The sequence below is a fragment of the Dipodomys spectabilis genome, unplaced genomic scaffold, assembly GCF_019054845.1.
Source record: "Dipodomys spectabilis isolate Male_0828 unplaced genomic scaffold, ASM1905484v1 ptg000052l, whole genome shotgun sequence".
NCBI classification, from domain to species: domain Eukaryota; kingdom Metazoa; phylum Chordata; class Mammalia; order Rodentia; family Heteromyidae; genus Dipodomys; species Dipodomys spectabilis.
Window position 1 is genome coordinate 3,707,573 of NW_024870729.1, and position 17,885 is coordinate 3,725,457.

Consider the following 17,885-nt stretch of genomic DNA (forward strand, 5'->3'; position numbering starts at 1 on the left):
TCTTTCATTATATGTATGGATATGTTTAAGTGTAAATCAGTGTTTTAACACTGTGCTGATTCAGGTTCTAATAAATCATGATTTAAAAAAAAATCCCACAAAGATCTCTAAAGCCATACCTCAATACCACTGGGCTTTCTCTATTTCAGGTAACCATTACAGCTGCCATCTTTTTGAGGCTTTGTGTACTCTATGCAATACTTAGGATCCTTACTAATACAGCAAAGAATTTCCACTAAGTTCCATTGGTAGCTGTCATTCTGGGAAAATAAGATACTACTGCCTTTGTTGCATTATTACCATACCACCTTATATAACAACAGACATTTATTAACAAACCCACTGGTGTTTGCTCCAGGGGACATCAGCTTTTACTTGAATAACCATGCTTAAGAATTCAAAACATCTGCCAATATTAAAAATATTACTAAATGGAAGTGGCGCTGTAGCTCAAGTGGTAGAGTGCTTGCCTCAAGCTGAAGAGCTGAGGGACAGCGCTCAGGCCAAGTTCAAGCCCCACAACCAACAAAAAAAAAAAGAAAGAAAAAAGAAAAAACAAATGTTACTAAATGATTTACAGAAGTGTTTCAAGGAAGTTTGTTAATTTCTTGAAGTCAAACCACAACAGGGTAGAGCTTTTTCTTCTGCCAACATACTTTCTTCTGCCAACAATGCCAGTTGCTATTTAATTTTTGCTTCTCTTAAATTATCACCATCACTGTACATTATGAAAAGACTAGGGGGCAGTCACCATTCTAGGGGAAAGAATATGTCAAAGTCACCACTTACTGCCCACCTAGAATTTAGAAAATCTGAAATTAACAACCATCACATCATAAGCAAGACTCTGGTGTTAAGTGAATATACTAGTTGGCATCCACAAAGAGGTGGGGACCACATAAGATACCTGGACTTTTAAAAAACAATGCTTCAATTCCTGGATGAATAGCATGGTATTCTAGGTAGACCAGTACCACTCAGCAATATGCTCATTAATCAAGTGTAATGTTTTCTCTACCTGAATAAAGGGCAGGAGAATGAGAATTCCAGCTACCCAAGAGACTGAAACTTGAGGATCAAGTAGAAGCAGCCAGCATTGTCAGACAAATCTGTGCCCTCAAAACTCTCATCTCCAATTAACCAGCAAAAAGCCAAAAGTAGCTCAAGTAGCAGAGCACCAGTCCTTAGTGAATAAACTGGGCAAGGGCTCACAGCCCTGCTGACCCACCTCAGAGATAATTCATGAGCCAAGTGCTGATACTTTCAAGCCTATAATTTTAGCTATTTGGGAGGCAGAGATGGCAAATTGAGGTTATAGGCTTGTTGGGCATAAAAGTTCCTGAGACTCCATCTCAACCAATGGCTAGGAAGTGTCCCTGTCACCCCCACCATAGGAAGAAGATTGTGTAGGCCTACCTGGGAATAAAGCAAGATCCTATCTAGAAAATAAGCAACACAAAAAGAAGTTTGGAGGTACTGCTCAAGTGGTAGAAAGCTTGCTTAATAAGCATGAGGCTCTAAGTTCAATCCTAGTATTGCCACAAAACCAAAGTGTCTACTCTTTTGTCAATTCTTTGCAAAAAAAAAAAATTGCCATTGTTTGTTGTATTAACTTAAGGCAAGTACTTTTGCAGTAGCAATGGCAGGAAATGTTTTTTGAGATAACCCACAAGTAATTACAAGATGTAGTGAGAGCCTGTGAGCAAATCATACTCATTTAAATACAAACTCATTCTTTTCTGGAGATGAAATGCTATCCTGTCTAAACTTTTATCAGTTTGAGACTTAGAACAATATGTACTATAGAAAATGTCCAGTATACTTCCCAAATTGCTCAGTGACAAAGGGTAGGTAAAGTAAGGTGGCCATTAGCCCTGTCTCACCTGCTCACCTTAGGAAACTAAGGCCTCATTCTCAAAGCTGTCTTAATTTTATGAATGTACCTCATATTCAAGTCTAAATAATGAGGCAAGCACAATAACTCAGAGGAAAAAAAAAAACAACACACAGTAAAGGTCAACAATGCTCAAGATCTTGGTTCTGACAAATGACTAAATCTGCTATATCGATGAGGTTAATATTTTAATGACTGCCCCTAAAAATACTAAGCAATATTATGACGAGTCTAATAAAATTCACTTATTTACTCAAAACTTAGGAGTTATATGCGAATGCAACTTGGTTTCTTTTCTTTGGGAAGGTGAGTTATAATTTCTCTAGAAGGTTTGCAAATGTATTGATTTCCCTACAAAATCCAGTCAGGTTTCACATTTCTTTAGAAAAGGAAAAAAAATAACCTTTTGTTGACATTTAACATGTACATGAATGAGTGCTATAATTTCAAAGCAAAGGCCAAGAATTACATTAGCTATTATTAAGAGGAACAATGCCACTAACTTACAGGACAATGTGTAGAAAAAATTGAGTTGGAGATGTTTGAAAAGGAGAAAAATTCCACATGTAAGACAGGCATCCAAAATGGCTCAACATAATTTATTTTTTTATGTTAAAATGTACAGAGTTCTTTTGAAAGTACTTGCTAGAAAGGGGGGAAAGATATTACATACAAGGAGAGGGAAGAGAGGCCAACTGGCCAGGAGCGCATGACATGGAGAAGTACAAAGGCATCTAGGCACCCCTTCCCCTAGCTTACAGGTCACCAGGAACAAAGTACAAAGAGGTTACAAAACAGGAAAAGCAAATATAAACAGACAGGAATAGACTTAGCTTCATTTGTACATGCGGCTTTTAGAGGCATCTGGAGCTCTATTCACACACTCTAGAGATCTCTTTAAAGAGAATTTTCATCTTTCTTAAAATAGTTTTTAATATTCTACAACAAAGATAAAAAATTTTAAAGATGGAATGAAATGAAAAAGCTTTTATTTTAAAAGGCATCAAAGTCACTAACAGTGAGTTTTTAAATTTATTTTTTTTTAGAAGATTACCCAAGTTATCTTGCTAAAAATACATTTTTTTAAAACAGAAGTGAAAAAATGACAGGTACCAATATTACTGTGTTGGATAATTTCTTTTATAATATAGAAAAGAACATATTTTTCTACAATAGGTCTAGTCACAAAGAGGCTGTGGAAAAGGGAGCTGCCCGATTGAAAAACAATTAAAAAAAAAAAAAAACCAACAAAACCAAACACAACCGCAAACCAACAGAAAGGAATTCAAGGCCCTCATTTCAACAGCTTCTCCTTCTGCCTTGCCCCACCCTCCTCCCAATAGACCTCCCTCCCCTCCCCACCCATCCCTGCCCCATCCCTTCCAGGAAGCATGACACAGCTGAAGATGTAGGGAGAGGGCAGCACAGTGCACTTTCTACAGAGATGACTGGGAACTGGAATAGTATATACAGAGAAACCGGGTCCTACACAGCCTTGCACATGCTCAGAGTTGACAGCGGTAAGGTGTAGAATTCTGCCTTTTTCTAACACACTTAATTGAAAAAGTCAATTAAAGTGTATAAAAAACCAACAAACCTGTGCATTTGAAAAAATTTAATGCCTAATTAGTACTTTAAAAATTTATTTATATAAAATGTACAAACAAAGGAGAGAATTTATGCTTACAGGTATTTCTTTAAGCAGTATTTCCCCCTTTTGGATATTTGACTGCACATACCAAGTGGTATAATAGTTTCCATCTTCTAATGATGGAATATATATATAATATATATATATTATATATATATATATATTTTTTTTTTTTTAACCTATCCCTGGAGCAAGTAATAAGAAGAGAATGGGCAAACTGGTTGCACAAGAGGAAGGAGAATAGACTGGGAACAAAACAAGAAGCTGCTGAAGTCGTGCTGTCCAGATGTGCCCTATATGCTGCTGGTGGTGGGTCTCTCCCTCTTCTCATTAGCCACTGCCAGGAGAGGGGCTGGTGCACTCTGATTCACGGGATGAACTGAGGTCTCAAGACAAATGAAAACTGGAGGTATGGATCATTTAAGTAGCTATGAACTCACATTAGTCTCTTTTTAGACACACATTCTGCACCATCTCTGCAACATAAAATCAAGTGTCAAAAGGTTTGTTAGATATTTTCAAAACCACCAAAGGTACAGTCATCCACCAACACTGTATGAAATAATGTGAGAGGCAAATCATTGGGGACTGCTCTTTTTAGATTTATCAGAGTCAAAGGCTCAAGAATCAAGACCCTTAGTTAGCATTTCAAAGTACATACTAAAAGCAAGAGGCCAGGAGGAATATGCAAGTTATATGGCTGATTCACCAGGTGGTAAAAAAGAAGAGGCTGTTTCCTCTTTTTGATTAAGTGACCATATTTATTCCCCCAAAGGCTAGACTGGGATTGCATCCTCTGAGATTCTGCTGTTAAGTGAGACTTACAGTATTTTTGCGTCTCTGAGTGCTGAGTGGATTATAAAAAGAATTATATTACACTTGATTCCAGAAAAACGAAGATTTCAACAAAGTCTATAAAGAAACATTCTTGGGTAAAGGTTTCAACAGGTGTATACAGAGAGTGGAGGAAATTTTAAAAGGAGAAGCATTTTCTTGCCTCACTTTACTAATAAAAGTAGTAACAATAAGTTTAAGGAGCTTGGGTTGTTTTCCATGTCCCCGTCTGAGTTTCCCCTAAGTGCCTCCTGCTGGAATGAAGTAGGAACTGGGTTTGGAGGAAAGGGTCTAGTTGACCCTTGAGATGTATATATAACGTTTAAAAATGACAACATTGGGAGCTGCAAACAGTGAGGGGAAACATATTTTAAAATAAAGACAATTCACTTTTACACAAAGTCTGTCCATGTGGTATGTAAAGAAAGTAAGGCTCTTTTTAATTATGAAAAGATTTGTGCATGTTTCCCCAATCCCCAAATCCATTTTTAGATGAGTCCTACTGTAAAATGTTCAAGATTGTGAAGAAAACCAAAACCCAGAACAAAATTGAACCCAATAAAAGAGGTCAGGTTTTCTAAAAAATAAAAGAAACCAAAGAAAAGTTCTTCTAAGTCTACAGCAATATTTTAACTGGAAAAAAAAGGTCCATTTTTCTCTCTGGTTTGTCAGTATAAAAAGTTCCTTTATTATATATTTAAGTTTTTAACTGCAAGTTCATCTTGCTCATCTTCTCATGTAAGGTCCATTAAGTGACTGCTTGGGCACACCAGCAGCATTCATGTAGCTGTGATGGGAGGGGCCAGTGTACATCATGTTTCCATGAGGGTTTGGCTGCATAGGCTGCTGGGTATAGGCCTGGCTCCCCATCATTCCCATCTGCATCTGCATAGGATACTGTGCTGTCTGGTTCATGTAGGCAGGGTTACTATGGTAACTGCTGTTCATCATAGGCTGTGTCATTCGATAGCTGTTCATGGCATTCAAAGTGTTCATATTCATGGAATTGACATTATAAGCAGGAGTTGGCATTAAATTAACCCCCATGTTCATGCCGCGCTGAACAGCCAATGCACGAGGACCAGCCTGCATGGCAACTGCTGGTGGGCTGCGGCCATACAGCTGCTGCTGATGTGCAGCCGCAGAGGGCAGTGGTGCAGACTTGGAGCGGATGGAAATGTGCCCCTTGACTGGCATCTGCCCTTGCAACCTCTGAGTATGAGGAATGCCAATGTTGGTGGTAGACATATTACACTGAAGCAGAGGTGATGTGAGGTTCATGGTAGTAGATGCCAAGTTGGGGGGCGGTGTCATTGTGGCTTGTGCTTGAGGGGTCCCAGCTAAGGGATGAGATGGAGCTAGCTGAGCCAGTCCTGTATTAGACAAAGAAACACTGGTTGCATAGGAAGTCACAGCAGGAGAATGGCTATAAGGCATGGCATGAGGGTCCATAATGGTGTTGGTCAGCTGTTGCAACTTGGCTAAACTAAAAGTGGCTGATGGTTGAGAGTAACTGCCAGCACCAAAGTCCCCTGGAATCCGCTCATAGATACTTATGTTCCCTGCGCTCCCAGATTCTGGGATCTCCATGATCATAGGCGCTGGAGTGAAGCTGTTATTCATGCTACACTGTGACAGCGGGGGCTGCTGCTGGGGCGGGGGTGGAGGCTGCTGGGGCTGTGGTGGCTGGGGCTGTGGTGGCTGGGGCTGTGGTGGAGGTGGCTGCGGTGCTGGTTGCTGTTGCTGCTGCGGTGGCTGCGGCTGAGGCTGCTGTTGTTGCTGCTGTGGTGGTGGCGGCGGCTGCTGGTTACTGGGAGGCCTCTCCACCACACAGCTCTGAGGTGACTTGATATTGCAATTGGAAGCAGGCTGGACAGTGTTCTGTTGCATCATGCTGCAGCTGCTGCCCATGTTAGCCATTTGCTGAGTGACAACACAACTATTTTGGGTGAGGCTACTGGAAGATGACAACGCACCATAGGAGCAGCTGCTCTGAGAGGAGTTATTCCCACAGATGCTGCCACCCATTGTGGAATCATAGCTGCTTGGGTTCTCATAGTTCTCTGTGGTGCTCTCAATGCTGCCCAGATCACTGAAGCCACTGTCGACTACCTGCTGAGAATGGTCTGATACAGAAGGCACATCCATCATAGGGCTGGTCTCCATGTTCTGCATAGAGGGTGCGGACAGTGATCCTTGTTCTGGGCTGATCTGTGTATAACCACTCTCCAGGGCAGGCACGTTAGGACTGCTGACTGAGCGGACTGACTGGCTTGGATGAGATTGAACTGAGGATATTGGGCTATTATGTTCTGAGGCATGACAGTCTTCAACCATTGCTATCTGAGGGTCATCATCAGCCTGTGTATAACTCTGCAGTGTCTGACAAGCTGCAAGGGTCTCTTCACAGTCCTGGTAGGCTCCTTCGTGCTCATTGCTTTCCTCTTGAGTCAAAGATTGTACCGCTTGTACAGTTTCCAGATCCAACTCACTATGAGGAATCTCTTCTTCCTCTTTTAATTCAATCAACTCTTCCTTAGTGTTTGAATCTTCTTCATGATCATCCTCGGACCCTGGTATATGCTCTGATACCACAGATGTCTCATGGGAAGGCTGTTCCTCCTCGGAATCTGGTTCTGTTTCATCTTTATCCTTTACATTCTCCCTACTGTTCTGCATGTCAGTATCTAAAAAAGACTCCTGGCCACCAGGCTCCTCTTTGACATCTTCTCTTACAGGCTGTTCCTCTGGCTCCTTTTTCTTTGCAGATTCCAAATGGCCATCATCTTCATCATCTGCATCATGGTCTTCATTCTGGTTTGTCTCTATGGTCACTTCATCTTCTTCCTCTTGTTCCTGTTCTTCCAGCTCTTGTGGCTCTTCCTCAGACTGTCTCTGTTCTTCCAAGACATGAGGTTTCTCTTCCTCTTCTTCTACCTCGGGGTCTTTCATTTCGGCCTCAGGGCTGTTGCTGCTGCCCACTGGGGAAGCTGCTCTAACTTCACTGATATTTGTGTCCTCTTCCTCTCCTTCTTCAACCTCATCTGCTTCTCCGTGCAGCTCCTCTTCCTTTCTTTCTTCTGACAAAGGCAAATCTTCCTTTGACTCAACAGTTTCTTCATTCTCTTGAGTTTTAGATTTACGTCCAGTCTTAGGAATAGGGGCAGGGGGCTCAACAATGCATTCTTGCAAAGAAACAGCTGTGATTTCCCGATTCAACTTAAATCCTGGTTTTCGTCCAGGTCTTTTCTTCCAGTGGACTGGTTTGCGGCTTTTGCCTTTGGGCCATCCCTTTTTCTTTTTCATAGGTGTAGATGTATCTGCCTCCAGTGAAGAACTGCTCACATCACATTTTCGCAAGAGAGATACTGGCTTTAGGATAGGAGTGTCTATACAGGAGAGAATAAAAAAATAATAAAGATAGGTTACAAAATTTTATATTTCTTGAGACCACCATACACAATGGGAATGCTTTTTATTCATCATCACTTTTACTGACTTTTATTTTCATTTTAACAGTAAGAATATAAAGGATAAAGATAATTAAAAGCATCTTCTAGAGCCACATAAAACCAGTAGAAGAATCCTGATCTACATAATGTTACCATTCCCTAATGAAGCCAGTTTCAAAGTAACCACAGCATATGGCTGTGGAAAGTTATTCTCCGAGTTTATAAAATGAAAATAAGCTTTAAAAAGATGCAATACCTAGTAAGTAATTTTTATCATGTTGTCTTTACTGTACAACTGTATGTTACAAGTCAGCTTTTCTGCTTGCAACTTATGTTATCTGTTTTTCCCCCCATTCCCCGAAATTCATTCAAGGTAGTATTAGGAGCCCGTGTAAACAAATGTGTGTTTTTTTTTAAATTTTCCCCAGAACTCAGATTTTAACTTGTATTATATCTGAACTTTGTCTTGTATTTGCTAGGTAGGTGCTCTATAGCTTGAGTCACATTCTCATCTCACAATGGCTTTATTAATGTTGCATTTATATGCAAAGCATTTAGTCCTAGACAAATAAGAAATTTACTTAGTCCTAAACAAACAAGAAAAGTTAAAGCAGCAGTAATACTTACAGAAATTTGATGTTTGCATTATTTTTTCTAAATGGAGATAAAATATACATAAAACTCATCTTAACCATTTTTTATTATACAGTTTAGTGGCATTAAATATATCCTAAATCCCCCTTAATTTTAAAAAGCTAAAAGCACCAAGAACAGGATTTGAAAAGGAGAATTTACAAAGGAACTAAAAAACAGGTGGTACCTGAAAGTACACAAGATAATGGCTGCGTCAGAGAAAACTCCCTAAGGAGACAGAATTTAAACATGTTCACTACTATAGTGAACAGTGATTCAAGATAACATAAAGTGCCAAATTTACACAATAAATTTACACAATAAGTTTTTAGCTTCTGATAACTCAAAATTTATCACAAATAAAATTCTGGAAATCATTCACAATATAGCAAACAATATAGTCATCTTACTGAATTACATTGAAAGTATTTAACTGGGCGCTGGCAGCTCATAATCCTAGTTACTCATGAGAATGAAATATAAGAATCATGGTTTGAAGTCATCCTGGGTATAAAAATCTGAGACACTCTCAAGTGAACAACAAAAAGCTGGAAGTTAGAACTGTAGTTCAAAGTGGTAGAGTACCAGCCTTGAAAACAAAAAGCTAAGGGAAAGCGCCTGGCTGTGAGTAGAAGCCACAATGTTAGCATACACAAAAAATAAAGTACTTGTTATACAAAAATATAATTATAATAAAGAGAATAGCTGGGTACAATAGCATCCACCTATCATCTCAACACACAAGAAGCTGAAGCAGGAGAGTCACAAGTTCAAGGCCAGACTAGAGACATAATGAAAGCCTGTCTCAAAAAAAATAAATTCATAAAGAAAATGCAAGAGTTTTATTTACTGGATTTGAAATAAAGACTTTAAAAGCAGAATAAAGGGGGCTGGGAAGGTGGCTCAGTGGTAGAGTGCTTGCCTTGTATGAATGAGGCCCTGGGTTCGATTCCTCAGCACCAAATTAACAGAAAAAGCCAGAAGTGGCACTGTGGCTCAAGTAGTAGAAAGCTAGCCTTGAGCTGAAGCGCTGAGGGACAGTGTCCAGGCCCAGAGTTCAGGCCCCCACGACCGACGGAAAAAAAAAAAAAAAAGTAGAATAAAGGACCTGAGGCTCAAGTGATAAAGCATTTGTCTAACAAGTGTAAGGGTCTGAGTTCAAACCCAATCCAACAAAGCAAATAAATAAAAGTAGAATAAGGAGCTGGGCACAGTCATTCATGTCTGTAATCCTAGCTACAATGGGAGCTAGAGGCAGAGATAGAAGGATTATGCATGATCTGAGGCTAGCTCTACACAAAGAGCTAAAAACTCACTTCACAAAAAGTATCTAAAGCTAGGAGTTCACTCAAGTGATAGAGTGCTTACCTAGCAAGCCCTGAGTTTAAGCACTAGGATTGCTATCAAAGAAAAAAAGGTAGAATTAAAAAACTTAAAGGAAAAAAATGCTAATAGTTTATGTAGCAATGGTGGGCAACAAGATTTCTTCACATTCACCTAGCTAAAGTAAATAAATTTTGTTTGGCCTCATGCAGTAGCTTAAAAACCTGTAATTCTTAGTACTTGGAAGATGGAGATAGGAGGAAATCAAGATTCAAGAGCAACCTAGGCAAAAAGAAGTTAATGAGACTACATCTTAACCAATGGCTGGGTACACTGGTGCATAGCTGACATCCCAGTTACAGGGAAAGTATAATGGCTGGGTTCAGTGGTGGTGTGCATCTGTCATCTCTAGTGACATGAAGAAGCACAAATAGGAGGACTGCAGCCCAGGACAAGCAAAGACAAGGCAAGACCCTACCTCAAAATTAACTAATGCACCAAAAGGTTAAAGGAGTAATTCAAGTGGTAGAATGGTTTAGTCCCTAGTAACATAAATACAAAACAACCCCCGCCCCCACCCCCCACAACGTTGGCTTGTGCTCAAGCAAGGAAAACACACTGTAGGTGTGGATGGCATGATATACTGGCAAAACTTAAGGTTGGGATGCTAAAACCTAGTTCCTGAGCAGTTCATCTTATAAAGTCCCAGTTTCTGTGTCTCTAAAGAGTAATATAAATAAAATTATTTTTAAAAGTACATAATTAAGCTGAGTACCAGTGGTTCACACTTGTAACCCTAGCTATGCACGAGACTGAGATTTGGAGAATAGCAATTTGAAGCTACTCTGGGCAGGAATATTCATTAGATTCCATCTCCAAAATAACCTGCAAAAGGCAATAGTAAAAGAGTGTCTCAGAGGTAAAACACCAGCCTAGGAAGTATGAAGCCTTGGGTTCAAATCCTAGTAACTCAAAAAAAAAAAAAAAGTAGATTTTTAGATATACTATAAACCTATTTTTAGTTACTGTTACTAGTTATTAGCAATGTACTACTAGTAGCTGGATGTGATGGCCCACAGCTGAAATCCTAGCACTCAGAAAGCTAAAGTAGAAGGATTACACGAATGAAGCAAGCTTGGGCTATAGAGTGAGATTTTGTTTCAGAAAACAAAAACAAAATAGTGGGCCTTTGTGGCTTACTCCTATAATCCTACCCAGAAAACTCAGATCTGAGAATCAAAGTTTGAAGGCTGTCTGGGCAGAAAAATCTGAGATTCTTTATCTCAACTAACTAGTAAAAAGCTAGAAGTGGAGCTGTGGTTCAAGTGGTAGAGTGCCAACATTAAGCAAAAAGTGCAAGACCCTGATTTCAAGACCCAGAATTGGCACCAAAGCAAACAAACCAATCCCACACTCCAAAAAAGAAAACCAGTAACAGAAGGTAATTATTGTATACTAGAGTGAGGAAGGGTTCTTGAACACATCTGAAACAAAAAATTTGTGTTATTTTTAAGGAGATATCTTCTTAGGGCTTATTCATTTAAAGATATTTACTTTCTTAAGCATTCAGAAAGCACTAATGAGCAAAACAGTCCACGGTGTTCACATTACAATAAATATCTTGCAACGCTAAGGCCAGGCGACTAACTAAAAAAGCCAAGAAAAGATCAGACAAAAATGATCCTGAGTTCAAGAATTAAATGCAAAAGGAACACAGATATACTTGATATGATTTTTAGAGATTGTCAAGCCTTTTTCTTACTTAGTATTCATGTTTCTTTTCAAACCTTTTGTTAAGGACATGCTGCTATCACTGTTTTGGATTTAAAGATATTAAAACTGCAATAATTAGCTGCATGCTGGTGGCTCATATCTGTCATCCTAACTACTTAAGAAGGCTAAAATCTGAGGATCATGGTTCAAAGCTAGCTCGGGCAAGAAGTCTGTAATATTTTCATCTCCACTTAACCACAGGAAAAGCTGGGAGTGGAGCTGTGGCTCAAGTGGTAGAGCACTAACCTTGTGCACAAAAACTCAGGGACAGCACCCAGGCCTACTTCAAATCCCAGGACGGGCAAAAAAACCCCAAAAAACAAAAAACCCAAACAAACAAAAAATCCTTGCAATAATTAAACAGTTCTATAAAACATACCATCGGCGTCATCTGATTCATCTTCCTCTTCCTCTTTAGATTTCCTCTTAGAAGAGGAGTGGCACCTGAGAACATCCTGTGAGGACAAGCGATGGAAGTATCCTCTATGGAAAAGTTCATTTTCCTCCTCTTCTTCCTCTTCTTCCTCCTCCTCCTCCTCCTCAATTTCAAATGTGGGTTCTAATCTTGGCATTGGTCTTTCAGAGTCGGAGTCTTCAAAAGGTTCATCTAATACCTCTGTGGTCTCAGAAATAGTTTCTGTGACTACACTGCTATTGTGATGTTTGCGCTTTCGGACTCTCCTTCTTCGGTGAAGAATTGGTTTCTATTTTTTTTTTTTGAAAAAAAGCAAATATTTATTTATAGTAACGAACACCATCTTCTCTACTAGTAATATGAACAATGTTTTAAAAATGAATAGAATTAGCATGTATAAAATGAGGATGCTGTTTGCTAAAAGATATCATGAACATCATTTTAAAATACTAAAGCAAGATACTATACACAAAATATTAAGGGCACAAAGACTTTGGATAAATGAACACAATTTTGTTAAAGAACAGGCAAGTGCATCCAAAGGGCAGATATGTTAATTACCTTATATCCATTAAATTTTACATTGAGTTACTTTGACAGAAAAATTTCCAGATACTGGCCCCTGAATTTCTCTTTGTCTTATACATCACTATGGAAAGTTACCACATCAGTAAAGTTGTAGGCCATTTTCAGGAACTAGACATAAAAAATTATATTGGAGTATAAAAAATTATATTGGAGTTTTGATTTTGTGTTAATGATGCATTTTCATATTAAAACACATCTGTTAGTGAAATGGATATACTTTTGCACTAGGCTGACTTAATATTTTAAATCACACAAATTATATCACCAAGTAATAGAGATGATGACCACAAAAATATTTAATAGAATGTTATCATTCAGTTGTGGCAAGAAATAGTAAGAACTTGCTCAAAATCATACAGCTAGTCTATGTAGAAACTACTGTAAAATAGTCTCTTGAGCCCCAATCAAATGAATTTTTTTCACACAAAGAAATAGTGTATCTGTTTTACCTTATAAATATGAAATATTATAAGCCCAGTATGGTAAAGATATATTCACAATCATGTGATGAAAAGTAGTTAGTCAATGCTCATTTTTTTCCTGCTTTGAATCTACTAGTTGTAATTGAGAATACACTTTTCAAAACAGATTAAAAATGGCCCTGCTCCTTGAAAAACTGGCTGATTCTAGCAATGAGACAGGAAATATCGAAAACAGAACTGAAGCAACTAACAGTTCCATAAAGTAAAAAAGTGCTCAAAACAAAAACAAAACCCCACAATGATAAGACTGTGATAAGAGGGTCAGGAGTAATCTCAAAGATCTTGAGTAAATGTAAAAAGCAATAGTACTGATTTGATATTGAAGTATCAGGTAAATATCTAATAAGAGTCCATATTGATAAAAAAGGAACACCAGAATAAACATCGATAGGTAGGACAGAATGAACAAATCTCCCAAACAAATAATGTATGCAAGATACTATATTTTTAAGCTGACTACTCATACACTTCTGAAATGTGTGAAAGTGTGTGCACTTTCTTCTAGTATAGTATGGAGGAGAAACCCGAGAAGCACTGAATGAAGTAACATCAACAATGAAAAGTCATACCCTTGTAATTAATTATACATACTCATAGAAACTCTTTAAATGTGATGAGAATGGCACTTTTACTTCTAAGGTCTTCCTCTAAAGACCACATGACTCATTTCAAATATCATGAGAGGTATTCTACAAAATCCCTGACCAGTCACCCTTACTGGTCAAGGTATTCTAAAAAGAAAGGAAGAGAGGGAAGAGAAGAAGGGAGACAGGAGAGGGGACGGGGGGAGAGGGAGGAGAAAGAGGAAGGGAGAGGGAGAAGGAGACAGAGATTGAGAGAGAGATATATCCTTTCATTCTCGCTCTACCTTCTGAGTAGCTATGATTTACTATCTCTACTCAAATGATTTTCTTTTTTCCTTTCCTTTTTTTGAAGCGAGGATGAGGGTAGAGGATATGCTAAGAAAAGGAATAATTTCATTAGTTTGGAAGAAAGCTATCACTCATTGCCATGAAGGGGATCATCAGGAAACTGACATAATTTAGTCCAGTTGGCTGTGCCAATGCTGAAGGTTTACTTCATAGCCTGCAATGTGTTTGGCACAAGTAGTCCACTTACCAGTGGTTTTACTTTCCATGATTCAACCACAGTCCAAAAATATTAAATGGAAAGTGACAGAGATAAGTAATTCATAAACTCTAAATTATGTATTTTTCTAAATAGTATAATGTAATTTCATGCCATCCTGCTCCTTCTTGACTTAGCCTTTCGCTGGCATATCCATACTCCTCCAATCCTTAGTAGTTACTTGGTTATCAGATAGACTGTCACAGTACTGCAGTGTTGTGTTCAAATAACCCCTATTTTAGTTTCAGAGTAGCCCAGACGGTGAGAGTAGTGATGTTGGTGATCAGACATGCCAAAGAAAAACTACAAGTAAAAAAGTTAGATACTACGTCCACTTAACTGTTATTATACTATACTGTCACCATTATTCTATTTTAATATCAGTTAATCAGTTATTGCTATTCTCTTACAGGGCCTGATTTGAACAGCAAACTAGAAAGCTAAAAAGCGTTTCTGCCCTTAAATAAACTTGTGGCATCTAAGTTAACTTCCATGAACCAAAGACGTTATCTACACATTTCAAATGTTCCTCGGGAAGATGACTAGTTTGTTCAGATTTAAAGTTAGAAAATTTCTACCTTAATCTTTCAGAGCTGTAGGACAGGACAACAGTGTACAATAAGCTGAAGCTAGAGAACAACACATACAGAAACACATTACCTTCCGCTTCAAGGTGGGTTTTGTAAGAATTGGTGGTGAGTTTGACCGAGGACTTTCTGGCTCTTCCTCCTCCTCACTGCTCTCGCTAAAGCCCCTAAGGACAGCCCTGTCCCCATCACTATAGCAACGAGGCAGTCTATCATTTGCTTCTGGCAACCTGCATCTAAGAACCTTCGGACTTTTCTTTAGTTGTTCTCGCCATAGTTCAGCACCCTCACTTAATCTTCTTTTGGGAAGGTCTGGCTTCCCATCCAGGCTTTGCTGCTCCTGAGGGATTGTCAACTGTTCTTCGTTTGCAGTGTACTGTTCTTGGGAGGTTTCCAGTTTTCCCTCACATTCTCCATACTGTTCCTGAGGAGCTGATGATGTCTCTTCCAAGAGCAGTTTAGAGTCTTTATCACCAAAGCGTTCCTGAGCCTTTCTGTTCTTTCTCCCCCAGCGGCCCCTCCGAGATGGTTGACTATTTGCAGGAAGACTATCACGGTTAAGGACCTGCTTGTTCAAGCGTGTGGAACTGGCTGGAGTTATAACTTCTGGTTTCTTTTCACTTCCTATTGAAGAGTAAGAATCTTGTTCTTTGTTCTCCCGAGACATAGACTTTCCCACCTGATTTTAGAAAATAAAACAAAAATGGTTAAATTTTCAGTCCTGTTTACTTTTATCTACCTATTCTGCCATTTCTATGACATAAAAAGAAACAGAAATCAGGCATAGTGGTGAGAGCTTGTAATCTAATACCCAGGAGGCTGATTGTGTATTCAATGCACACATAAATGTGTTTAACCATTGATGATGTACTACACTATACAGCTTTCAATGTTTTTCTTTATATGATTGTATGTTCATTGAAAATTTCAATGCTCTACTGAAAACACATGTGTGCTAACATTATTCAGTAATTTTAAGGAAAATGGATCTTCATTTCATGTTAGTGAAATGTCATATTTGATTCAATGTAGAGTCCTCAATTAGTATACAACTTAAAATTTAACTTTATTTGCATTCTGGTAAATATTCAATCATAATAACACATTGGAAGAAATATGATGGTCTCCTAATGGCCTAGCACTTAAAAAGACACTAGTAAGTAAATGAGCCTGAGTTTTCCTGCAGTTTCTACCTTTGAAATAAAAACTGTCATCAAAAGCAAACTGAATGGGGCTGGAGGTATGTAGCAAGTGGTAGAGTGCCAAGCAAGCAAGTAAGCCAGCTAATCAAGTGTGAGGTCTAAGAGTCCAAAACTGCCAAAAATAAAACAAACAAAAAATAAGAGACTACTCATGCACCATGTCCTTACACTGGTCTCTACTTCTCTTTCCTGGCACTGGGGCTCTTCACTCTCTCCTTCATCCACCTCGTCCTCTTCCTCCTCTGAGACAACCGAGTTGGAAACTATAACAGGAGTCCAGCGTAAACATTCTGGATCTACATCCACAGGTCTCAAATTCAATTGAAGTTTGGCCATGTGATCCTGGATAAGTTTTTCCCGGCGTATAATCACAAATCTACAACCAGAGAAAAGTTTATAGCAATCAACTATGTACAAGATGTACATAAAAATGAATATGGTCATATAATTAATGAAAAACCTTTGAAATGACAATGACAAATACTTTGGAATAATGAAATACAGAAAAAGGCCACCCCAAGTGCTAACAAGTATGAGTTATACACGGCCTATATTCAACTATATATTAAGTTTTTCTAACTAATTATTGACCTGAACTTTCCATATGTGCAATTTTGTCTTCTCTGAGCTCCCTTTCCTTTTATCCATTTATTGATCTCAAATGTGTCCCTTTTTCTGTGGCCTTTTCCTAACCACTTTAATTAGGGGTACAGTCTGTCCTTCATTTTAATATATATTTTTACTTGTTATCATTTAAGTGGACAATAAGGGTCTATTTTAATATTGTTTCTAGAAGTATACATTGATTACTGCTTTTTCATCAATAATCTGGCTAGCTAGTCTCAAAAGTTCCACCTAATTTCTTTTCAAAGGTATGTAAAGGGATGTGATACTCACTGGTCACTACGAAAGTCCAGCATTCGTAGGTGGTGGAGTGTGGAAGTAATGTCTTGAGGGCAGATGCCAGTCAACTTGCTTAGCTTCTTAATGCTGATTTGCTTGTCATTTTGGTGATAAAGGCACTCCAATATTACACTTTTCCAATAAGCCATGTAGGAAAGACGACCTAGATCTGATAACGGTTTCTCAGGTGATCCTGCTTGGCCTTCACGTTTTGATAACAAATAACCTAAAGAAACCCCATAAGTATCAGAAACTCTAAAAATAAAGTTTGATTCACTCAAATAGTAATATCTTTTGCTATTACCAATCCAAATATTATAAGTAATAGTAATTTCAAAGGTAAATTACTTCTTTTTTTTTGTGTGTGTGTGTGTGTGTGTGTGGGTCATGGGGCTTGCGCTCTGGTCCTGAGTGCTGTCCCTCAGCTCTTCAGCTCAAGGCTAGCGCTCTACCACCAGAGCACTAGCACCACTTCTGTTTTTTTCTGGTGGTTTATTGGAGATAAGAATTTCATGGCTTTTCCTGCCCAGGCTAGCTTTGAACCACCATTCTCAGATCTCAGCCTCCTGAGTAGCTAGGATTACAGGCATGAGCCACCAGCGCCTGGCTGGTAAATTCCTTTAAAAACAAAAAACTTACAAAATTACAACGGAGATTACATATTAACTTATAAATACTATGCTTCAACCTAATTTTAGTTACTATAAATCACTGAACCACTCAAGTTGATGAAAACCAGGACTTCTATCAACAAGGTGCACTAATAAGATTAAATAGTTTTAATGAAATAGTTTTAATGTCTACATAAAACAGGAGAAAGTCATCTTTGCATATTTTATTTGGGCCACTAGAGGGCCACTGCTGTATCTGAATTGAGAAATACAAAAAAATGTCATAGTTTTCGCATAATTCTATTCAGATTGAAGTTTATTCTATGAGTGAATACATTTCTCACTTCAATCCAAACACTCCTTACAACTGCCTATCAGTTTTGTCAAGCAAAACTGTCAGCAAGAATAT

At 38.5% G+C, this 17,885-nt stretch overlaps 1 protein-coding gene across 2 annotated transcripts in view; it reads right to left on the reverse strand.

The window, feature by feature from the left end:
* Positions 1-2,472: 2,472 nt before the first annotated feature.
* Kat6a (lysine acetyltransferase 6A) overlaps positions 2,473-17,885 on the reverse strand; it is a 121,391-nt gene continuing 105,978 nt past the window's right edge. For both annotated transcript variants that reach the window (XM_042679384.1, XM_042679383.1), the window contains exons 14-18: positions 16,860-17,091; positions 16,131-16,338; positions 14,834-15,439; positions 11,940-12,264; positions 2,473-7,768 (exon numbers count right to left, since the gene is read on the reverse strand). In XM_042679384.1, coding sequence (XP_042535318.1) covers positions 5,106-7,768; positions 11,940-12,264; positions 14,834-15,439; positions 16,131-16,338; positions 16,860-17,091 — 4,034 coding nt within the window. In that variant the 3' untranslated portion in view covers positions 2,473-5,105. The remainder of the gene's footprint in view (positions 7,769-11,939; positions 12,265-14,833; positions 15,440-16,130; positions 16,339-16,859; positions 17,092-17,885) is intronic.